At 42.1% G+C, this 24,709-nt stretch overlaps 3 protein-coding genes across 4 annotated transcripts; 1 reads left to right on the forward strand and 2 right to left on the reverse strand.

Moving 5' to 3' along the window:
- Nucleotides 1-10,201: 10,201 nt before the first annotated feature.
- On the reverse strand, nucleotides 10,202-13,102 carry LOC133888255 (protein disulfide isomerase-like 5-2). The gene is made up of 5 exons (XM_062328425.1): nucleotides 12,688-13,102; nucleotides 12,031-12,134; nucleotides 11,564-11,934; nucleotides 11,093-11,400; nucleotides 10,202-10,818 (listed from the first exon to the last, which is right to left on the reverse strand). The coding sequence occupies exons 1-5, from the start codon at nucleotides 12,904-12,906 to the stop codon at nucleotides 10,570-10,572; spliced, it is 1,251 nt and encodes a 416-aa protein (XP_062184409.1). The 5' UTR covers nucleotides 12,907-13,102; the 3' UTR covers nucleotides 10,202-10,569.
- Nucleotides 13,103-13,530: 428 nt separating this feature from the next.
- On the reverse strand, nucleotides 13,531-15,550 carry LOC133888256 (uncharacterized). The gene is made up of 2 exons (XM_062328426.1): nucleotides 15,366-15,550; nucleotides 13,531-13,960 (listed from the first exon to the last, which is right to left on the reverse strand). Exons 1-2 carry the CDS (start codon nucleotides 15,439-15,441, stop codon nucleotides 13,746-13,748), a joined length of 291 nt encoding a protein of 96 aa, XP_062184410.1. The 5' UTR covers nucleotides 15,442-15,550; the 3' UTR covers nucleotides 13,531-13,745.
- Nucleotides 15,551-15,953: 403 nt separating this feature from the next.
- On the forward strand, nucleotides 15,954-21,395 carry LOC133889141 (protein EI24 homolog). Of its 2 annotated transcripts, none has more exons than XM_062329612.1 (11): nucleotides 15,954-16,161; nucleotides 16,325-16,390; nucleotides 16,875-17,025; nucleotides 17,664-17,716; nucleotides 18,548-18,667; nucleotides 18,744-18,807; nucleotides 18,941-19,005; nucleotides 19,145-19,227; nucleotides 20,038-20,114; nucleotides 20,715-20,827; nucleotides 20,983-21,395. In XM_062329612.1, the coding sequence occupies exons 1-11, from the start codon at nucleotides 16,061-16,063 to the stop codon at nucleotides 21,026-21,028; spliced, it is 939 nt and encodes a 312-aa protein (XP_062185596.1). In that variant the 5' UTR covers nucleotides 15,954-16,060; the 3' UTR covers nucleotides 21,029-21,395. The 2 variants fall into 2 exon arrangements, with proteins under 2 accessions (XP_062185596.1, XP_062185595.1); XM_062329611.1 differs by having other exon boundaries at nucleotides 15,955-16,161; nucleotides 18,941-19,026; nucleotides 20,983-21,392.
- Nucleotides 21,396-24,709: the final 3,314 nt, after the last annotated feature.

Consider the following 24,709-nt stretch of genomic DNA (forward strand, 5'->3'; position numbering starts at 1 on the left):
GTACGTAATGATGAGCGTGAACAAACATTACAAAAACAGAGGGAGTACTATTTACTAGTTCATTTAATTTCCCACTTTAAGTAGGTGGAAGTACATCTTTAGTTCAAGTGAGTGGATTTTAAGTCAACCTTATAATTCAAAAAATATAAAACTTACATCCGTAACAGTAGAGGATAGCATTCGTGTTAACAGTATAGCACTGCACTGAGCACTGGATGGTTGAATTTGTGTCAAAAACTTTTCGGAGGAGGGCATGAATTCAAACAAATAAGTAGCATGATCCCAAAGCGCGGGAGACACCGGATGCGGCTCAAAGCTAACCGTTCCCTAGGCACGAGAGACTCATGTGTGTTGTGCTTCGGCAGCTCGACGGGCGGACGCGGCGAGACGCCGACGCCAAGCGGCATGCAAGCGCCAGCCCGGGCTAGCCATGTGGAGCCGTGGAAGGTTGCTGCAGGTCCCTTGTCCGCACGGTCCTTTTTTTGACCAGCTTTGCCTTGTTACCCGGGAACCCGGCCCGTCTGCCTCCTCAAGTGTCACGACGGCGGCCGGAATGATGGGCTCTCCTGCCTGCTCGACGTGGCCGTTTATCGGACACAACTCCGCTGCGTGATTCGAACAGCATGATCGATTAAGCGGCGAATGTCACAACCTTAGAGTGACGCACTTCAGATCAAGTCTCCGAATCAAACGTGTCGTTAGGGTGGGTGTCGAGCCAACTCGTTACGAACGTGGCTCGGCTCGTTAAGCAAACGAGCTAAAGTCTTGGCTCGGTGAAAAGCTCGAGCTACCTCGTTAGGCTCACGAGCTTAACAGGTGTGCAATGACACGAGGGTCGAGGAGCGTACGTGTGCCTTCCAGTACGTTCAATTCGCGAGGCCAAGATTATTTATGCGCGTCACAGCGCAGCTCCGACGTAAGCGATTTGGTACACATACATACAAGAGGTCGGCGAGGTTGTGTGCGCCGGCGCCCGCTGGGCACAGCACAGCGACCGGGGACGACCACCGCCGGCCACGTGCTGATTCCGTGCCCAGCTCGTGGGTTTCCCCGCGCGCATCCCCGGCGCTGCATGGACGTGGCCACTACTCTCTCGATGCCAACCGCCAACCACCCACGCTACCGACCTGGTCCGCGTACCCTTGCTGCCGCCGCTAGTGCCACCAGCGTCCCGCGGCGCAGGGCATCTCGGCGGTGCGCGCGCTGGCCAGCCTCTCCAGATCAGAGTCTAGGCACGGGGCGGAATGCGCAGAGCCGTGCGTACATGCATGCATGCATGCATCCACCCATCGACGCGACGGCGCGGACGCCGCACGAGCGACGCCCTTAGCATCGGGGCACGGGCGCTTCCCTGGATCGGTTTCCTCGTTCATTACTTCGCCACCCGTTCATCGCAAGTGTACGAATGATTGATACACATCTTCGACGCGGACCCTGCAGGCGCAGATCGCACGAACCGGACAACGGGTCACGTCAGTTTTAATCGCTGAGTAGAGCAACCGAGTTGTTACAAATAGACAATTAACATATGATTAATTAGCACATTAACTACTTTTCAGTTAATAAATAAGAGGGTAACCATTCGCTGTTGAATGAATATGTTCATGCCCTTTGAATATATATATATGTGTAAAACAGCAACCAATCAATAGAGACTACTCACTCTCTCAAATCACTCTTAACACGTCATCGGTACTTAGAATCAACCACAAGAGTATTTTGGCCATTGCACAAAAGCAAGAAGAAGAAGAAAAAGGGCCAACCGACCTCACCAACAGAGAAGGCACGAAGGCCTCTCCCAGATCAAGGTAAAAGACAGAAGATGGCTTCACCTTCATCCATCATTGGAGACGTTCTTCGTTGTTTGATGGACTTGGAGGCGGCAGTTCTACAGCACATCTCGCCGCCGTCGTCGTCGCCGTCGCTGTCACCGCACACGTGGTCCTCGCCGTCATGGCCACCGCCATGACCCTCTAAGGGCTCAAGAAGCCCCTGCCCCCACCGGCCCTCCACCGACCATGGCAGCACGCAGCGGGGCTGCACCTCTCTTCAACACCACACTGGATCCAAGGAGGAGGAGGAAGATCCAGAGGAGCGCGTGTTGTACTCTCTGGAGTACACTCCGCTGTCTTCCTCTGTTCCAATGCCACCCACTGGCACCTCCACAGACATGGCCGACGCGGCTCCTCCTACTGCGATGGCAGAACAAACCACGGACAGCCACCGCCGCAACTGGATTTTTCGTGTTCGGTGCGGCAGAATCCTCCCGGGAACAATGGCGGACTACAGTCTAGCCTCTCCTTCCCAGGGCATCGATCTGAACACACCAGCCTTCATCGACTCCAGCATTGAAGTTGTGGAAGTCCTCTCGGAGGACCCATCCACCACGGTCTCGATGGCCGTTGCGCCGTTCATCCAAATCACCGACTCCTCTTCATCAACTGCTGGCTCCACAGTGGCTACACCCACTGCCCCGCTCGGCCGCACCCTTTGTCGCTTCGCCACTGCAGCGGCCAACCGCCGTCCGGGCCTCCCCCCAGGGTCATGGGCCCTTGCGGCCTCCGACCTCCCCTCCAGGGGGTTCTAAACGCGCCCAAGCGCGTGTGCGTGCAAGGGGGAAAGGGGTGGAGCACCCCTCGGCCGACAACCCCCCCCCCCCCCTCTGCACGATGGAACGGCTGGTGAGCCGGCACTCCAGCTCCTCTGCACATCGACACCACACCAAGCCGACTGCTCGGCCGACTGCCCAACTCCGGCGGCACGGCAGACTAGCACCTCGGCCGACGACCAACTTTCGGCGGCTCAGCCGACTGACCCCTCGGTCGACGGCCCGACCTCAGTGGCTCGCCCGACCGGCAGCTCGACCGACAAACTTCCTGGGCCGACGGCCCGACCCCCGGCGCTCTCGACCGACCATCTCGGCGGCTCAGTCCATCCAGCACCACGGCCGACGGCCGACCGGCCCCTCGGCCGACGGACCGAACTCCGGCGGCTCGGCCGCCCGCTCCGCTCGGTGGCATGGTCGCCCACTCCATCCAACTACTCGGCCGGCGCGCCCCACCACTGATCCGGCAACTCCACCGCCGCCGGCGTCCGCCACCTCAGCCACCCGATCTCTTCCCCGGCCGGCGGCCCCACGTGATGGCTGGCGCGGCTCCCGAGAAGATATGGCGGCGGCGGCTCACAAGGCCGGTTAGGGTTTTCCAAACCCTAACCGGCCACTATATATACCGCATCAAGGGGTGGGGGCGCTATGGGCTGCGTCGAAAGGTCAAAAAGGCCACAGCCCAAGTTTTCTCATCCCATCAGTCAAAAATATTGAAAAATGGCTTTTTCACAAAAAACCCCTCAGGTTTTCAGCATTTTGTAGCCAATTTCAGTATTTAAATTTACAATTCTGTAAAATCACGTTATAGCCCCTGTCCCTGTCTTTTACTATAATTGTATTTCGTTCTGTTTATGTTATAAATATATATGTTCCAGTCCTTGTTTTCTCTGGAAATCTTATATGTTACATGCATTTTGCCATTATGCATTCAAATTACATATATATATACACACACACACACACACAACTTAGTTTTTGTAATAGCAATTATTTTTCTTGCAAAATTCATATTATTGCAAACTATGTGATTACCTCTTCACTTCACTTGATATAACACTATACACCTTTTAAGGTGATTACCTTAATTCATACCTCATATTGACCATACACAAGGTAGTATCTATATACTACTGAGGGATCTACACTAAATTTACATATAGTGACTATCCTCAACGTGCGTACCCAATGTGTATATGAATTAAAAAAGGTCTAAACCAATTTTGGTGATTACCTACATAGTGTTAACACAAGATTTGAATAACACAAGTTAGTGGAATTTATAGCATCTACTGAATAATTACAGATTATGCCCCCATTACTCAAAGGTTTTCATCATCTTGGTGACTACCTTCAAAGTGTTACCAATATAATTTGAGGTCTACACTATCTAACTCAAGTATTACCTTAACTTTACAATTTTACACTATTACAACATTACCATGATTCTTTAATTTACCCAAAATATAAATTCATTCAATCATTGGTCAATTTGTAGGACAAAATGTCCAATATTGAGTTCGAAAGACTCGAGTTAGATGGCAAAAACTATCTAACATGGGCAATGGACATGAAGATAAGTCTATCATCACACGGACTTATGACGACAATTAATCCTCCTCAAGAAGGAGACCCGCCACTTCAAGATCAAATCAAATATGGGGCTTTATACTACATAAGGCACCATTACATCCAGATTTAAAATCTGAATACTTGATGGATGAAAATCCACACGATCTATAGAATTCACTCAAAGAGTGATATGAACAGCAAATTGCAGTAATACTACCTGATGCACAACGCGAATGGACCAACATTCGCCTCCAGAACTTTAAGTCCATTGGAGAATACAATCTGTTCACAAAATCTGCTCAAGATTGTTTTTTTTTTGTGACAAAGCTCCCACCAATGCGAAGAAAATAGAAAAAACTTTGTCTACAATACTTCCTTCCCATAGGGTATTACAACAACAATACCGTGCTAGAAACTACCAGCACTAATCTGAATTAATTCATACTTTACTTCAGGCTGAAAAGCATGATGAACTTCTTCTAAAGAATCATCATCAGCGTCCTACTGGCACTGCACCTTTACCTGAAGTAAATTCAAATATTCAGAATACAAAGAGGTTCGACAACAAGAAATGTCGTCCAAAGAACTTCAAAGGCAGGCACAACCACATAAAGAAGCAAAAATTCCATAGAAATAACAAGGGGAAGAGCATTTTCAACAACAAAGATAAATCTGATATTTATCGTAAATGTGGTTGCTATAGCCACACAACTAAGAAATACCACACCCCAAAACACTTGGTTGATCTTTACCTAAAGTCCGTTGGACAAAGCCGACCAACTCAAGGCAAAAGATTTGAAACTCATTTCAATCTTCAATCTGACACCACCAGGACAACAAGTTATTCCCAAAATATTCATCCAGAACTGAACAACGACATCACTCTTCAAGAGTAAGAGGACCTTAAAAGCATGGACAATATGCTAGTGGAATTTGCTTCCAATGACTTATTTGGAGACTTTGATTAGGCTCTTAATTAATTAGATATTATTAATATCTATGTCCTACGTAGTGTTGTAATAAGTTGTTGCCATCTTATACTATTGTATCAACACATTGATACTCAATAAAGTTGTATGTATTCTATATATATATATATATGAAGAATTTCACATTCTCTATTTTTATATATAGATGATTACAGGAGACAATCCAATTGAAGAGGAGATATGCTTAGTGGATAATTGTACCACTAACTCTATACTAAGGGAAACTAAATATTTTCAAACTCTGAAAAAGAGTCAAGGAAATGTTTTGACAATCACAAGACGCGATGCTATGATTGTTGGCTCTGGTCGCGCCATAATCACTCTCCCTATGGGTACTCAAATTACAATCGATGATACAGTCTTGTATCCCGATTCAACGCGTACCCTACTAAGTTATAGAGATATCCGTCAAAATAGTTTCCATATCGAAACCCATGATGACAACAAAGAGGAATATCTCCTCATTACCAAAAATAACGGATATGCAAAATAAATACTAGAGAAAATTCCATCTTTATCCTCAGGATTGTACTATACATACATCAAGCTCGTACCACATGTTGCGTATAAGATAATTTTTCAGAATGTTGACACATTCCAAATATGGCATGATCGTCTAGGTCATCCCAGTGTTGGAATGATGCGAAAAATTATCTGCAATTCAATTGGTCATGACATAAATACTGCTAAATTCCCACAACCATAGGATTTTATGTGTACCGCATGTGCCACAGAGAAATTAATTTTAAGACCATCTTATCTTAAAATTAGAGCTGAACCACTCAAATTCCTTGAACTCATTCAAGGTGATATATGTGATCCTATCCAACCATTAATTGGACCATTCAGGTACTTCATGGTTCTCATTGACGCATCTACACGATGGTCACATGTGTGTCTATTGTCCACACGAAACCATGCTTTTTCCAAAATTATTGCTCAAATTATTAAATTACGAGCACATTATCCTGAACATAGGATACAATCCATTCGAATGGACAATGCGGCTGAATTTACCTCACATGCCTTCAATGATTATTGTATAGCCCTAGGAATTCAAGTCCAGCATTCAGTACCTTACGTCCATACTCAAAATGGTTTGGCCGAATCTCTCATCAAGAGAATCAAGCTCATTGCAAGACCACTATTACAAAATTGCAACCTTCCAACTTCATGTTGGGGTCACGTAGTCTTAATTCAATTGCGACCAACTGTATATCACACTGCTTCCCCACTACAGTTAGTACATGGAAATCCTTCAAGCATTTCCCATCTGTGAAAGTTCGGTTGCGCTGTATATGTACTGATCTCACCATCACAGCGTATATCAATGGGTCCACACAGGAAATTGAGGATCTATGTAGGGTATAACTCTCCATCGATCATAAAATACCTAGAGCCCCTAACAGGGGACCTTCTTACGGCCCGTTACGCTGATTGTATATTTGATGAGGAACATTTCCCAGTATTAGGGGGAGATTTCAAGTAACAGAAAGAATGCCAGGAAATCAATTGGAATGCCACAGACATTTCCTCCTCAGATCCACGTACTCAAGAATCTGAATTCAAGTTCAGAGAATTATAAATTTGCAAAATATTGTAAATATCCTGCCAGATGCATTTACTGACAATAAAGGTGTCACTAAATCCTATATTCCTGCTAGAAATGTGCCGGAAAGAGTGGAGGTACCAAATAAAACCACTCAACTCCCAAATCAAAATAAGAGGGGGAGAAGTATGGACACAAAAGATAAAGTTTCTTGCAAGCTACCGCGGAAACAGAGGAATCCTTCCTCCAAATCAGTAAATGCAAATCAACATCAAGTTGAAAGACACCCAAAACCCAAGGATACTAAACATCCACATCCCAGCTCAACGGTGCACACAAATACTGATGCTGGGAAATCAGAACACCCAGACTCAATCACAATGGGAAATTACAATGAGTCAGAAAGGGTAGATGAAATTTCCATCAACTATATTGATTCTGGAGAATCATTTGACAGAAAGACTATAATTGTCGACATATACTCTCCTCAAAGATTGCAAACGATCTTCTCAATGATCCAGATCCAAAGACCATGGCAGAGTGCCGCAAGCGCTCGGACTGGACACAATGGAAGAATGCAATCCAGAAAGAATTACACTCGCTCTTCAAAAGAGAGGTATTCACATCAGTGATACCTAGTCCTCGTAATATTTTTCCTGTGGGATACAAGTGGGTTTTCGTCCGCAAACAGAATGAAAACAACGAGGTGGTGAGATATAAAACGAGGCTTGTAGCACAAGAGTTCACGCAGAGACCCGGCATTGATTTGAGACTTATTCTCCAGTAATGAATGGAATCACGTTCCGATATTTAATTTAATTGGCAGTTCAAAATAATCTATCTATGCAATTGATGGATGTAGTGACCGCATACCTTTATGGGTCACTTGATTCGGATATATACATGAAAGTCCCAGAAGGACTTAACATTCCGAATCCAAACGCAAACCGCAACATATACTGTGTAAAACTTAAAAAATCATTATATGGTTTAAAACAGTGGGGAAGAATGTGGTACAACCGACTAAAAGAATTCCTTTTACAAAAAGGGTATTCCAACAATGATGATTGCCCATGTGTCTTCATAAAGAAATCCTCAACAAGATTTTGTATTATCTCTATATATGTTGATGATCTAAATATAATTGGAAATACAGAAGATATAGATGAAGCACGCAATCTCTAAAGACGGAATTTGAAATGAAGGATTTGGGTAAAACCAAATTTTGCTTGGGAATATAACTCGAGCATTATCCTTCAGGTATTTTACTACACCAAGCCGCATATACCTAGAAAATATTGGAGAAGTTCAATATGGAAAAATCGTATACTTCAAAAACTCCAATGGTTGTTCGATCTCTTGATATGGAAAAAGATCCATTTAAACCAAGGGTAGAAGGAGAAGAGATACTGGGACCCGAAGTTCCTTATCTCAGTGCCATTGGAGCGCTTATGTATCTTGCAAATTGCACCAGGTCTGATATCGCATTTGCAGTAAACTTACTAGCTAGATATAGCGCTACTCCAACTAAACGTCAATAGACAGGAGTCAAGAATATCTTACGATATCTCCAAGGCACTATAGATCTTGGTCTTTTCTTTAAAAGAAATCAAGATATGAATATGATTGGATACACTGACGCTAGTTACTTATCAGATCCCCGTAATGCCAGGTCACAAACAGGCTTTGTGTTGAAGTTTTCAAAACAGAGTCTAGTGGCTACATCCACTAATCATTCTGAAATAATCGCATTGTATGAAGCATCACGTGAATACGTATGGCTTCGCAGAATGATTAATCACATACAACAATCATGTGGTATTGGATCTATTCAATCACCAACAATTATCTATGAAGATAATTCTGCATGCATTGCTCAAATGCAAACAAGTTACATAAAGAGCAATATAACTAAACATATTACTCCTAAAATATTATATCCTCATGAATTACAAAATAATGGGGAAATAGAAATCTTGCAAGTCAAGTCATGTGATAACCTCGCTGATTTGTTCACCAAGTCCTTACCGACTTCTATATTCCAAAAATATGTTAATGGAATTGGTATGCGACGACTAAGGGATTTGCAAGGTTCAGAGGGCGATTGATCCCTGAATAGATAACCTGTTCTATTGCACTCTTTTCCTTTATGAGTTTTTCCTTTACGGTTTCTCATATAAAGTTTTAATGAGGCAATATCTATTTTATTCCTCCTATTTTTCTAAATGGTTTTTCGGAGGTTTTAAATATAGTCTAAAGATCATAATCATTGCTCTCTAAGCTCATCAATGAGTTTTCTCATTTGAACTTACAATAAGGCAATAACTGATATATACCATATTATTTTCTCTTTATATTTTTTTATTGGGTTTAAAGGAGTTTTAATGGTATATCAACATATAACATATTATTATTTCTCCTCATATTTTTCCCATAGTATTTTTAGAGGAGTTTTCAACAAGAAATTTACACATAAAATAATTGATCAAGGGAGAGTGTTACAAATAGACAATTAACATGTGATCAATTAGCATATTAACTGCTTTTCAGTTAATAAATCAAAGGGCAATCATTCACTATTGAATGAACATATTCATACTCTTTAAACATGTGTATATATATATATATAATACCAACCAATCAATAGGGACTACTCACTCTCTCAAATCACTCTTAACACGAGTGATCCATCGATTGACGGTTGACCGACGTGGAGCTGGCGAGATGGGTGTACGAGCACGGCTGCTTGTATTCGATCGAGTTCTTTCTAAATGCAGTTACCGAAGGACCTACGATTTAAGTTACAGCAGGAATCAAACTCAGCCAGTATTCATCATTCGGAGGGTACGCAGAGAACGAGATAACCGAGCGTCCACCAGGGATATACTCCGGCCCAAATCAGATCGATTTCAGCGATGACTCAGTATACAGATTCTTATTGTCTTGGTCTTCCTTGGAGACCTTTTTAGTTTACATGCAAAAGCCAAGTTGTTGGCTCATTTCTTATATTCTTATTCCATGTGTATACAGCTAAATATCTATTTTGAAAAGCGAGGGATCACCTGGATTTCTACCCAGAAGTTACCCATACAAGATAGTCATAGACTGCACTGGGTTTAGAATGATAAGCCAAAAGGATATCGACACCCAAAGATGTTGATACGCTGGTGAAGTATGTGGTCTCGAATTGATGCAATGCAGGGAGCGGCTATATTTCCCTTACACCTGAGAAGACAGACAGACAGACAGGTACTGATGTGCTACTTGCAACACCTTCTGTTCTCCAATATTTATCCACGAATGTTGGATGCTGCAAGACTGCCATCCAGACAGATTTCATGGAACAAGAACCGATGAATACAATGCACTTCGTTTTATTTGCCTATACATCAAACTAAAATCTCTCAACAAAATGGTTATACATCCTACCCGACGAAATTGAAATCTTTTATAGATGAAATGTTTCATTTCAGTGACAACAATAAAGAAACAATGCACCAGAACATACACCTTATATAATCCTGTATCAGTTGTACAAAAGTTTGACAGAGTATGATAACAAAATAGTCACATAAATATTTAAAGCAGACGATGTACTCTGAAATGGCTGTTCCTAACATTCACAAGTGGAGGGTAGTTTCTATGTTCTAACCAATCAACAAAAAAACAAAAGGATAGAAGGTAGAACCGCAGTAAGGCAGAAGGTAGAATTTGATGGTTGCCAAAAGAGAGAAAAATGTCAGAATCTCTCAAACCAGATCTCTTCAGGACCTGTGTCAGTTGAAAGTTTAACCTCTGATCTTCATCTCCTGCTAGATAGACTTCTTTGGTGCAAGAAGCTTTCCAAGATTGCTTCACTCTTCATGAATTCGTCTTGGCTGAGGAGTATCATCTTGCCCAGCGAAGTACACCATAACAGCAAGAAGAGCAACAACAAATATAAGGATGTACAGGGAGTTCATGCTGACAAGAGAGTTCAGGAAACCCATGAAAGAAGGTCCGCTGACTTTCTTCTTTGTTGTTCTTCCTGCTCTGTATCCCTCAAGGAATTGGCTTATTTGGGATGCTTGGTCGCCTTCTTCTAATCTCTCTGAACCATCCACCTTAACCAAGAAGCATTTAAAGTCAATCAAATGATATAATGAATTCTCCATTGATGCTGATCAGCTAAGAAAGAGTAACAGTTTGATCTTAATCAAGTTCTTTTTTCAGAAAAAATCAAGATATTGAACAAATAGGAAATAATGAAACATAAAGCTTTTATGAATTATGAATGTGACATAACCAGTATGAACATGCCCATAATATCAACTAGTTTTTATTTTGATGCTGGTATTAGAAAGTATAAGTTGCCCAATGGGGAAGCATTTCACTCACTAGTTCATATTCCTCATTTCTATCCCACACCAGTAGCTTTGGCAGCTGTGAGGTCTTGGAAATATCAAAAGTCTCCACAAACTCCTCCCATTGCTTTACTCCAACATATCCAAACACCAAATCACGGTTTGCATTAGCAGCAGACCTCAAAACTTTTACCAGCTGTGCAGAATTATCATCCGAGTCATCCTCCAAAATTGCAAGAACAACTTTCCTCTCATCATCATTCAACATTTGGAGTGTCTCTGTATTGATTGGGACAGTTGAAGGGAGCAGGGATTGTCGTACAAAATCTTCCAAGAAATCGCCTATGTCCAAAAGAATAACACCATCAGATATGAGGAAAGCAACGGTAGGTGTCTTTATTTTGTCAGCTCAACAGGACATAAGACGACATATTGCACTACAAATTACTTGTCAGAAAAAGCATTTACAAAACAATAAGGGAATAGATAGAATTTTCCCCAGTACCTTCAAATGGGCCATAGAATAAACTTTGTTCCTTGTACTTTGGATGGATTGCAACTAGTGCTGGGACCTTATCAAAATCATAGGATACCATGCTGTCCTCAGAAAAATATTTTGCAACAGCAAACCATGCTCTCTTCTTGTATTTCCCACCAAATTGAGCAATCAACGACCCATTCACCCCAAAACCAAGGAATATGGGGAAGCTCGTTCCAGCATTCTCAACAAAGTTCTTTATTGCAGAGTCTGAGTCAAGGATAGAGACATCGGGTGCAACAAACTTCTTAAGATTGCGGACGAGCTGGTCAGATTTCCTTGAACCAGTATATTCAATTGGGACACCGTGAATAAAAAGCATCAGAGTAGGGAACCCACTGCATTTAGAAACTAAAAAACGTTAGCCATGCCATCTAAAATTCTCTACTTCCCAGTGAAACCAAACTATTTGCAGGGGAGGAGCAAGCACTTACTCCACACCATATTTTGATCCAAGTTTCCTGTACTTGTCAGCGTTTACTTTGGCAACTATGATGGGCTCACTCAACCCTGCCAACACTGGTGCAGCTTCATCTAACTGCACTAGCAAAATGGCAATAAGATCAACAGTTTATTTTCTCAATGCATGATCAAAGCCCTAAAAAAAGATAACCAACTGGAAGTTCCCGGCTTTTATGGAGGTGCAAATAAGCAAAGTGTATCATTAATGGGTTCCCTACTGATTTAGACTACACAAACATGCGATGCACCTCGAGCAGCTGAATTTAGACTAGTGTGCAGCTGCAACAATTTCATTCCTTCCACAAATTAATCTACCTGAATTCAGGTGAGGCCACGTACTATGCCACTGCTTCATCTATGATTGAATAACTACAAAAGAATCCTGAAAAATAATCTTCAGTACTCTCTCCAACTTCGCGCTAACCTACTCTAGTTCATGGGACCACGCCAAGAACATGCGATCCCGAAGTCCCAACCGACCCACGTCCATAACACTCACACAACCACCGAGATCCACAGCGACATATACGGTACCTCAAAAGTCCAACATCTACATCCGCATCACATCCAGGGCTAGTACTAGCAACAAGTGACAGGTCGGCCAGGTAGCGGACTAGTGGTGCTCGTACCTCGGGGGCGAGGCTCTTGCAGTGGCCGCACCAGGGCGCGTAGAAGTCGACGAAGAGGAAGTCGATGGCGCCCAGCGCTGCCTCGAAGTTGCTCTCGTCCAGCTCTATCACCCGCCCGTCGCGCGGGAACTCCTCACCGGCGGCGGCCGCGCAGACGGAGAGCGGGAGCAGCAGGAGGAGGGGAAACAGCACCGGCGGCGGAAGGGCTCTCGTCGCCATGGCCGCGTCGCGCTCGATTCGATCTCCGCCGCGTCGGAAGGAGTAATTCGGGTGGCCACGGGACTTGACTAGTTTTGAAGGGGAAGGGGTTTTTGTTCGGGGAAATTTCACATTTGCCCTTCTGAATCTGAGATATTTTTGGCTGAATTTGAGCCCACTTTAATTTCAGATTAGGGACACTTTGTATGTAGTCTTGAAAGATTTGGATGTCATGCTTGATTGTGGATAATTTATTCTGGTTTACAACTACTAAACCAGCACATTTGACTTAATATTAAGATTGCCCATGTTAATTTCTACTTCACGTTTGTGATGAATGTCAAAAACTTAGAACCTATGATTCGAAGCTTCCGAAAACATGAACTGAGTGACGCAATTTTGCTTTATCAACTAAATTTACGATTTCAATAATTTCCAGCAACCACGACCTGGATGGTCCACCAGACTGAACCCAGACTCTGAGCCAGCAATGTTACAAGGATCACCACACAATCTGACAGCAAAGATTCAGGATCACTCATGCCCTTGATGTTCCATACATTAGCAAGTGACACCCCAAAAGGTAACACCTGCTACTGCTCAGCACAAGTAGTGTGGCAAGATACCCAACAACAACATACGATATCACTGCAAGGTTTCTCCACAGCCTGGAGAGTTCAAGCCACGATATTATTAACAGAAAGTTGCGTCCTACATTAAACGGCAAGAAATGAGTTTACAACTTCTTGTAAGCAAATGGGGTAAAAAAACAACCAAGGAAAAGCGAAGTCCATTCTTTAACTTCACAAAATGCTGTTGAAAACTAGTATCCAATATGTAGGCCTTGAGAGCATGAAGGCTCATGCTGAGAAGGTCTTCTTCTGCTGGAAAATGACTGCATATACAGGGACTCCAACGCCGATGCTAACTGCTCCCAGCACGGAAAGAGTTGCCTTCAACCCCTGGTGCTTCATCCTGTGCAAGTTGTACATGTGCTTGGCATGGAGGTAGTATGGCTCATCATGGCCATGGCCTCCCATCCTCTTCACACCAGTGGCATGGAATCCACGAGAAGCTGATACATGGGCGAAGAGTGCAAAATCAGCCATCAAAAGTGACTTACAGATAACACAAAGGACTTTAAAACTTCATTTGATGACAGCACAACATGTAAGATGATAAATCCACAAATAGCAGGAAATCAGCAATCAGGAGGGAATCGGACAAAGGAGAAGAAAGCTTGAAAGTTCATTTGCTGGTAATGGCGGACCCTAGAAATATAGTGAACAATCCAAATAACTAAAAAACAATACATATTTAGTCCCATAACCATCATCTCCAGTTCTACAAATACTGAAGCTGCTCTGGTCACCTCTAAGAACATATTTCAAGAAAAATGGAACACATGAGTTTGACCTTCTGGCATAGATGTGATTTATACTGCTATTCATTAACAGCATATATTCTAATTAATTGGATAAACAGTGCCAGGAAGGTAGAAAATCAGCATTTTCAAGAGAAAACAAACGATTTGCATAATAATATCGATTAAATCACAAGGCCAGTGCATTATCTACAACCAGCAAGGTTCCAAACCAAAGTCACGCGCTCCTGGTAAAGAGCTGCCTGTGACTATTACTTCTAAGTTAGTGTTTCCAACATTATTTCTAAGTGGCAAGTTCTCAAAGACCTGTCAGGTCCATGACAAATAACTGGAAGTAAAAACCTCAAACGAATTGATATCTTCTTCAAAACACACAAGAACAAACTTGATAAGAACATCCTTAAAACAAAAAACACAAGGGTACTACATTTTCGCACCCATCTCTGCTGAGAATTGCCGAAATGAACTCCAGTTGATTGGTGCTTCGATGAAATGCTACCCCTCTCTCACTGACACATGGGACCACGTGTGTCAATGACATGTGGGTCAGGGTGGCATTTCATTGAAGCGCAATCAACTGGAGTGTATTTATGTAAATCTCTCTCCATATCTGGTCGGGTTTTTTTTCCTGAAACGATCTCTGGTCATATGGAATGACATGACATGATATGATCCACTGAGTGGCCGTTCATGTGATCACTGCTGATTCCTGACTCCCGAGTGATCACATGCCCAAACTCGCCAAGCCACTAGTCTAAGCCCAAAGGCCAATCATTCACCTCAGCGCCGCAATCTTTCTACAGTAGTGTACGATTGATCTTATAACGCCTATGCAATCGAAAGCACAGTGACAGCATAAATCGAAGCGCGTTCAAATCTGCCAAACTACGACCAACACCCCCCAAACCATTTCATCGCGTGACCGGAACTATTTCCCCCGGGACCGACAGATCTACGGCTGCAGGCATCCACACCAAACACGAACGACGACAACCAACACCCAGCCGAAGCGAATCGCGCCATCGAAGCCCTAATCGGGCCGCGGTGGGAGGTCAAAGCCAGAGGGGCGGGAGGGGGGGAGGGGAGGAACGCTTGCCTGGCTTGGACGCCTCGGCGCCGGCGGCGAGGAGGCGGATCCCGGAGCGGAGGCCGCGGTTGAGCGCCGTCGCCATCGCGGTTCGTATTCTCGCCTGGGTCGCCGCCGCCGCCGCCGGTGTCGTGGTGGTGGGTGAGGCCGTGAGGGTGACTCGCTGTGATTTGGCGGGGTCGGGGTCGGGGTCGGGCCTTCGAGTCGTTGCGTTGCGCGGCGCGTGTTGAGAGGGTTTTGGGCCTCCAAGAGGCCCGGCCCATAGAGCGTAGCGAAACACGTCTTCACAGCTCGATGAATCCCGCTTTGGACAGCTCGACTAGCCCTAACGAAAATATAAATATTAAATGATATTAAATTTATATTTAATTTAAATAATATTAAGTGTAAATTTAAAATTTAAAGATATATATATTATTGAACAAATATACCACGAGTGATACAGTAATATAATTTCTGAGGAGATTCGAAAAAAGAAGTAAATTATCTATTTTTTCGTAATTATTTATTTATTTATTTATTTTTATTAATAAAATGAGTTTTATATTTAAGGATGGGTAAATTATTTGAATTCTAGAAGTGTTTTATTAGATGAAAGGGGAGTATTAGGAAGAAATGATGCGAGATTCGCGGTTCACGTGGCTTCGAACGGATTTCGTCGCGAAGGAAAACAGAAGCAGAGACTCTTCCCCTTCCCCTCCCTGATGGAGTCGCTTGCGTCGCAAGCGAGGCCGGCGGCCGTGCTGTGGCTCGCCGGCTTCCTCCAGGCCGCGCGCCTTCACCGCGTCGTCTCCTTCTGCGTCAGGTCCTCTGCCTCCCCACGCCCCCTCGTTCTTTCGAATTTTGGGGGTGATTTTTATTTGATTTGTTTGGGGGGCGGGGGTGCAAATTTAACCTCCTCTAACCCAGTTCGAAGCATCGATTACTTGCTCGGTTAGTAACCTTCTCGATTTGCTGGTTGGATGCAGCTCGAGGGCTCTGTCCGTCAGGATCGCGCAGTGCTTCCTGCTCAATGGGCTCATCTTCCTGGGGAGGTACGGTTGTTTGTTATTGAGTTTGAATCTAGGCTAAATTTGTGTGCTTTGCTTACTGGACTTGATGACTAGATTGGTACATTTTTGCTTTGTACGGCAAGTTATATATGTCCCGTGTATTGGGAGCCTGAGACTACAAGGGTAGCTAATAGTAGCAGGATGCTGTGTGGTTGGAATCTCGCGAGGCATTTGGCAATGTTTGGCCTCGAATGGCGTAGATTTTCTGATGAAATAGCCCAGTGTACCAGATGGAGCTTGATGTGCTTTTTGGAGTCACCCAGGGCATAATGGGCATTTGACTTATCTTAGTTCTCCATGTCACTTCAATTGCTCAATTACTTTGTGTCCAGATTAGGGGAACTGTGTTATGTAGTTATAATCATGTCAGCACCCGTCTCCTGATCCTGTTTTGAATACTCCTGCTTAATTCTTCTTGTATTCCTTCTCATGAATACCCCTCTGAAATAATTCTTATGCTTCATAGCTTGTTAATCCTGAAATCGGTGGTCATTCCAACTCTATTGTGGATGTTACCTGAGCAATGCAATCAATTGGGGGAACAGCATCTTTGTGATCACAAGGCGGCTGTAGCTATCTATTCATTCTTACGCTTTGGCCTTGTTGAAATTTTTTATGTAAGTGCTGCCTGTTATGTGCTGGTTTTTTTTTTTATTGTACTGGTCATGTTGCTGTTTTGGCATTAAACTTAAGTCTCCAATTTCACTTCTCTTCTGATCCCTCCAATCCTAAGTTATTGATTTTGCATAGAACGACACATGACTATTGATGTTAGCTAATGTGAAATCAAGTATTGGATATTTGAATTGTTTTTCTTTTTAGAAATGTGTGTGGAATAACAGCTAATGGGATTGAAATATCTAGCTGTGGTCGCTTATCCTTGCAATAATGCACTTAAATAGAACTTGAAGCAGGAAAACTTTTTTTTTTCTAGAAATAAAGGTTCACAAATCATAAAACAGCTTGATATATTTGTTAAAGTGTCGCTTTTGTTTTCCCAGTGATATGCTTTCTCCATACTCTGCAAAGTTTCTTATGACACAACACTCCACTAATTTACATGATCCTTTGGGATAAACTCTCATTTCCTTACCAACTTACTGTTACTATTATGTCATTTAGTACTTTATACTATGTGTGGCTTTGGCACCTTAATCTATGTGTGCTGGTTATTACATTGTTTTCTGAATTTTTTTTACATTTCTTGTTATTATTATTGGTATTTTGGTTTCACATAACTAAACATCTATTTCAGGTATTTTGGTTTTATCCACTTTACGTCTTCAGCTTCATATTAAGTGCGCTTTGGTATGTTTAATACTTTTCCATACTTGATCTCTTACTTTCCTGATGCTGCCAGAGTATAGGTTTCTTTTTCGTGAGTACACTGTTGGTTCCGCGATAATGGGATCATCTAATATTGCGCAAGTTAATATGTTGTACTTTTACAATTTTAGGTTCAGAAATTGCCCATTTTCTTGTAGTAATTTAATTATATGTGCACTCTAGCAACTATGGCTCCAATATTTCAGAAAGCCACTCGAGACTCAAGAGCCTTGTCATAGCCAGTTGAAAGTTCGCCTTTTGGCTTCACCATGGCACAATGAGTTGTAGAACAGTTCTTGGTCACCTCATCAATGGTGTTGACGCTAGCTTTACTTGATAAAACTACTGTTTTGTAGTATCTTACTGTAGTAAGTAGAATCGTAGAGTAACATGATAATAATAGGTCTTTCTCCTGCGTGTCTAAGAAAAAAAATAATAGGTCTTTCTGCGCATAAGTTTGCTCTTTGCTTTTGTGGATATGTGTTTAGCAAACGTTGGAATGAGTTATATTTGCAGCAGGCAGGTACAATTGCTCCCTTTATATTTTCTAATCTTTTCCTAAAAAAAACCTTAGTGTTGTCTGTTGCTGCATTCCTTGTTGGGTTTCAACATTGCAAAGAAACTAAACCTGGATCTGGTCTTGGAGATTTCAGAATTTTTCTATGTGGAAACTCAATCTTGTATTTAATGAACTCTTTTGTTGTTACAGGTACGAACTCTCGTTTTTATTATCCTCAAGTTACACAAATTTTCGGATACTAAACAAGGGAGCATCCTGTTATCCCTTTTGTGATGTGGACCGTCTTATGTCAGGTATAATGATATTGCCAAACATGCTTTGGATGTTGTGAAAAGTAAGAGGCTAGATTTGACTGAAGGATTGGATGCTCGCAACATTACTGAATCAGAAGATCGACCTGAAGGATTTGACAGGTAGGTGTGTTCACATGAAACTCGCTGGTACCTTATACGATTTTGCATGCTCCATTTGCTGATATTTTGATATTAGGGTTGCACTTGGTATTGGAGAACAGGTCTACTCAATCCTTCTTTTGACTATTTTCTTTGTTGAGGTATAATTCTATATTTCCCTCATGTATCAGGATACCCAATTCCATATATCCTGTTTATTTGAACTTCATTTCCCCTTATCTTTTTGGCTTCTCAGTTGCTGTTTTTATAAGATTTGCTTTTGATGTCATGCAGGTTTCAGTGATTGGTTATATACCTTACTTTGGCAAGGCAATGAACTTCCTGCTCCTGTCTTTAATGTATGCCTACTACTGCTTCGAGTACGTGCATCTGAATGTCTTTCAGCATTCTTCCAATTATTCTTTTTCGATGCATTATGCATTTGCTGGGTTACTTCTATAGTTTTATTACCTTAAACTTTGGTAACCTTTTTGTCAGGTACAAGTGGAACTTCTTTGCAGTGAGTTTGAATAAGAGGCTCGATTTCTTTGAGTCAAACTGGGCGTTCTTTGCTGGATTTGGTATGTTGACAATTTACAATCTGATGATGCAAAAAATATGTGTTTTTCCTTTCTTATGCTAATTATCTGTGGGCATATGTATCTGTTTGGAGTAAGACAGATTTAGCGGTGTTAAATGCTTTGCTTCACTGACCATCTTGTTGAATTGGGTTTGGTCACATGACACATGAGAGTGATCTTCACTGGTATCAAGAGTGACGAAAGTTTGTTTTAGTTTACAGAATGCCTTCTTTGTTTCCTGGTTACACATGAATTATTTTGCAAAGAAAGTATTGAAAAGTAACTAACTTTATAGCCTCTGGCTCAGGCTATCTACAACTGCATATTTTGCACCCTATCTACAACTACATATTTTGCACACATTTTGTCAGTGTGAAATAACTTAAGCCGCTTTGATGTGTACACATATGTTCATGGTAATAAGCATTCATACTTCCAGCTTGTTATGGGAAAGTTTCCATGATTATGGGTTTATTGAATCTTTTTACTTTGTTCAGCATGCTTCACAAATTAAATATGCAACATGCATTAATTTATTATCTCCAAATGTAAATGGACAACCATTCGTCTGATAGGTTCCCAACCATTGAAAACCATATTCCTTCAGTAATTTGAAGAACTTACATTGTACGTGGTGTTTGTTAAACACCTCATTTACTGGGCATTGTTATTTTTCTTTTCCTTACTTTTACGTAAATTAATTGCTCATTGCTGTCATGTCGTTTCTTCATATTCTTCAATGACCTATATGCTGCTAGCTGGTGTTTGTAATATTCTGACATGTTATTTGTTGTGATATTTCTTACATAGGTGGTCCATGTGTCGTTCCAATTTTCTTCTTCTCTCCTCTTACAAGTTATGGAGTTATGGCTATACTTTACCCATTGGTACGGTTCAGCATATTTCTGTAGCAGTTCTTATTTTTGGGCATTTTATATGTTTCCTTTATAAGCATCATATTTGATAACTTTGAGAGTTTGCAACCTTCAAAGTTTTTACACGACATGATTGTATTCTTTTTTGTCAAACAGGTGCAATAGATTACATGAAAATTCTAATGATATATGACTGCATTCAAGTTCATGGCTGTTAAAACTGTTGAATTTTCTCTGGTGGTTGATAGTTGGAATTAGCTAATAGTTTCCAGTTTAGTGTTTACTCAGTGTGAGTTGCACCAGTTAGTAATACCATTACGGAATAAGTCTATATCCGGTCACCCGTTTCACTGGAAACTTGACACTTGTATGGGCAGTCCTCTGGGTGCTGGACGAGGACCGTCTCTCTCCTTGCGCCCCTCCATTCTGAAAGTGTGACCATATAGTAATTACATTGTATCTGGTTAGTAATACTAATCCTGATTCAAATTTGAAGTTCTCGCCTCATAGGTTATAGATGCTTTGGATAAGAGTGCTTTATGTCATTATAGGAGTGCCTGTTTTTGTATTTAAAATTCTATGAGTCCAACTTGACAACATTGTTTTTTCCAGTTTGTCTTGACTGCTGCAGGTACTCAAGAGGAGCAAGTAATTGATGAACTGAAACCTTCGTATGAAGGGAAACTAAAAAGAATACCTGTGTTCTTTGTTGCAAAGCGACTAACGTAAGCACTCATCCCATCCTTACGAAAGCAATAACTTATTGGTCAATTTTCTTTAGTTTCGAGTCTCATGTTTTTCTCCAGCACTGTTGCTTTTGTTAGTACCTTAGTGCCTGATTAACAGTTCAATCCTGTGATGTTTGAAACTGTATCTGCAGGACGCAAGTACTGCAATTGTTTCCAGAGACACAGAAAGAACAATGAAAGATCCACACGAACAAATCAAGGAAAGAAGGCACTGCGTTGTGCTTATCACAATGCCGCTGTTTCAAGTTGCATTCGCAAGGTGCACACCCCAACATAAGGCAGAAGGGCTGTACATCTTCGTCACACTGTAAATATCCTGTGACATTTCCGTTGTAACATACAGTGCTTAAAAATAAAAGCTAAAAAAATTAGAAAAAATCATGTGTCCACATGATACCACCCGTATTAGCGTACTACAAATTGCAGCATCTCTTTCTTCTACCATTTTATTACTGTCAGTAGCAGATTAATGACATAGTTCCATGCGTTTGCCTCTTTAGTTTATTTGCTCTCATGTTACGCCTAGAACTGCACAAAACGCAATATATGCTCTCTTTTTTAGTAACAAAAAAGGAAAAGAGGCTTTTTGACAGTTTCTGTTGGGGTGTGGGCGGGCATCTGGTTCATTTGCTTTAGGCATTATTAATTAAGAATTGAATGGCATGATGGTGATTAAGGCCCAGATTGAAGTTCCTTTCTTTTTCTGTCACTGTTATTTGACATTCCAGTGGACTGTGATGGAACATGTAAGTGGCACAAGAACTAATATGCATCTGACATTTCAACTCCCGCACCACCCCAAGTGTAGAGCATCATGCAAGTTCCTAGTGGGGCCATTGAGATAAACTGCCTACCTTATATAGGATTCTCTCATTATCGCCGGGTTGTTACGTCGTGTACGTACACCATGCATATAGCATGTACGTAGCACTACACCAAATCGAAGTATTGTGCCTGTACTTCTGTGTCAGCCACTGGAAGGCTGAACTGCTGCTCATTGCTTGCGTCCTGAAGCTGAACTGTTAACACTTGTTCACCTTACTGCTGCTTATTTAGGGTCAGTTGATGTGCAAGTACTAACCATTTCTAATGCTTGATCAATGATCCATGTTTTCGATCTCAAGTAAACATTTACTACCTAAAAAACAGACATTTAAGTTCTTTGGGAGTTTCAGTTGGATGTATGATCAATGTTCTAGTGTTGATCATTCAAGATTAGCCTGCCGACACCAAGGCTGATACAATGTTCCTTGGTTTCTGACCATATCAAGGCACTGTTCTCTGTGCCCTGAATTGATAACGTTAGCCGCCCTTGAGACTATATTAAGAAGCTGCTTTCGTCCTCAGATGTTGGGCAGGCTCCATATCTAATTTCATGAGTCCATCTAGCATAAATTGTTTGCTGGTGTTGTCTGCTTTCCTCGTACGTGACGACACATACCGCCCCGCTTTATTTCTTCCACGTGCATAACCCGTACAAAATACAGCTCGATGTATGATAACAATGATAGTAACAGTTAATCAGCTACTCTATCGTTGCGTATAACAGGACCAAAAGAGAGACATCAGAATCTGATCAGCGATTACCATGTCGTTAACAATAACAAATTCCGGTAATAGCTTTGCGCACTTTTGGCTCCTTTTGAACAGGAACGTGTACGCTGATCGAGTCTCAATCTAAACAAATACTCCGTAACAAGGGTTAGTTCTTCCAATACGAACCGTGTCATAATTATTTATTAATTCGGTGTAACAACTCGAAAAAAAATAGATAGAGAAAAAGTTATGCTTTCACATTTGGAAGAACATTGTTATTTCCTTTTTCTTAATTTCTTTTAGCAAATGAAGACCTTGTCAGAATTTCAGACCCTCTGGCAACAATTAGAGAGAGGACACTTTGTTAAACAGCCATCCCGTTGTTTAGTCTCCAAGAGGTGATTACTGCTGGTCCTGATGCTACTTTGGAAGTGTATTCCATCAAATTGGCGACTGGAGCTGTTCCACTTCTTCTCTTTCATGTGGGCTGCACATTCCTCGTCTCACGCATCAGTGTACTTGCACATCATTACCTGATGTTGTATTGCCACCCAATTCACCAGTAGCAAGCAAATCAGTGACCAAACGCTTTCTATTTTCCAGGCAGGAATGTCGATATAAAGCATGTGAACTTTGCAGGATACAAAGTCAAATTGGAGCACGACAAATACCCCAGTTTCACCATCAGTTTCTCCAGCTCTGCTCCACACTAGTTTCTCCAGCTCCGCTCCACAGATCCACGGTGGATTTAGAGCTGTCAATTGATTTCTTCTACGAATTGAACTACTTCGTGTGAAATTCTTAAAATGTTCATGTATTCCAAACGAAATATAACATAGTGTTACCTAACAAACGGTTGCGCATTAACTGGTTACTATTCCGAACGCCCAGGTTTATTAGTATCTCAGATGTAGTTGAGCTCTCATGGTGTAGATCCACAGATCCACCGGGTGCATGCAGCTTTCAGTTTGCAGGACCAGTACTGATGTACTGTGTTTGGTTCATTGATACTTTAAGTCATGCCTTGTTTTTTTTCTTCTACAAGCTGGTTTTTACATAAGCCTGCTTCTAGTGCATGTACATCAAAACTTACTTCTGGCTTATCAGACTTGAGTAAAGACTGCTTTTGCTTCTTAAAAAACACAGCCAGCAGCTAGCAAAATAGGCTGTTTGTTTCAACTTCCATCTGAGAAGCAAAATCCAACAGAAGCTCAAACAAACCAGACCTCAATCTAGTTCATCCTGGCATATGCAGTAACTTTCAAACAGGGCCTCAGTCTAGTTCATCCTGGCATACGCAGTAACTTTATGGAGCAGCAGACCTGCACAGCTGCATTGCATTATAATCTACTCCTATTTGCCTTTGCCTTGTTGGTGGCCTGCATGCATCATGCATGAAAATGCTGTGAAGTCAAACTAACCAATAAGAATTAGGAATGAGAATCTTGAATTTTTTGCGCACACGTGTCCATTTTTTTCCGCTTTCATGTGTTCACATCACTACATCAGGTTCAGACGGCAGCACTTCATCGGCACTGACAGTGGTCGTACGTGTATGTAGTTCTGAAATGCCATCAAGTGGACAGTAGTGCTAGATTCTGTCGAGCGAGAATTAAGCAATCGATTGATCGAATTTGTCTTGCTTTTCATGATGCCGGTCGAGAAAGAACGCCGGCCGTTCATAGCGCATGTGAGTTTCTCAGGATCGATCGGTGTTAGGATTCATGTCCCTGTCCGTAGTATCAAGTAAAAAAGGATGATCTCCCATTCTCGCAAGTGGCGAGCTAGAAGCGTAATGAACGAAAGCATCAGGTGAAGTATCATAGCATAGCAATCCCATTAAAGGAAATAAAAAGGGGCAAAATGGAGTATGTTAGCAATTAACTGCGAGGAATATATCATTTCAGCATCTATGGTTATACATGACAACTGCAAGAGCAGCCGGCCGGTCATACTACGGTTTGAGGCTTGTTTGGTTTTACCCCTCACCATTGTCATACTCATATATTCCTTTTTGTGTTGGATTTAGTCACTCGGAAATTAATGACAGAGGAGCACAACTTAAAAAGTGAAGTCTCTCTCGTCTATTAAGCTATTTTAGGTTGAGTTGGCTCAGGACCTGTATCCTGACTCCGGTTGGGCCTAAACTAGAGACGCTGGCTTATGGGTATAGTGATTTACACCAGACTGCTGCTGAGCACTTAACATATTGTTTTCCCCGGCCCTCTCATTTGGGCGTCACAGCATTGTCCATCATGCCTGTACTGGGGATGATCGAGGCTGGTGCACAGCGTTGAAACGCAACGCTTATGTAACGGCGTT

The sequence above is a fragment of the Phragmites australis genome, chromosome 13 (assembly GCF_958298935.1).
Source record: "Phragmites australis chromosome 13, lpPhrAust1.1, whole genome shotgun sequence".
In the NCBI taxonomy this organism is placed as follows: Eukaryota; Viridiplantae; Streptophyta; class Magnoliopsida; order Poales; family Poaceae; genus Phragmites; species Phragmites australis.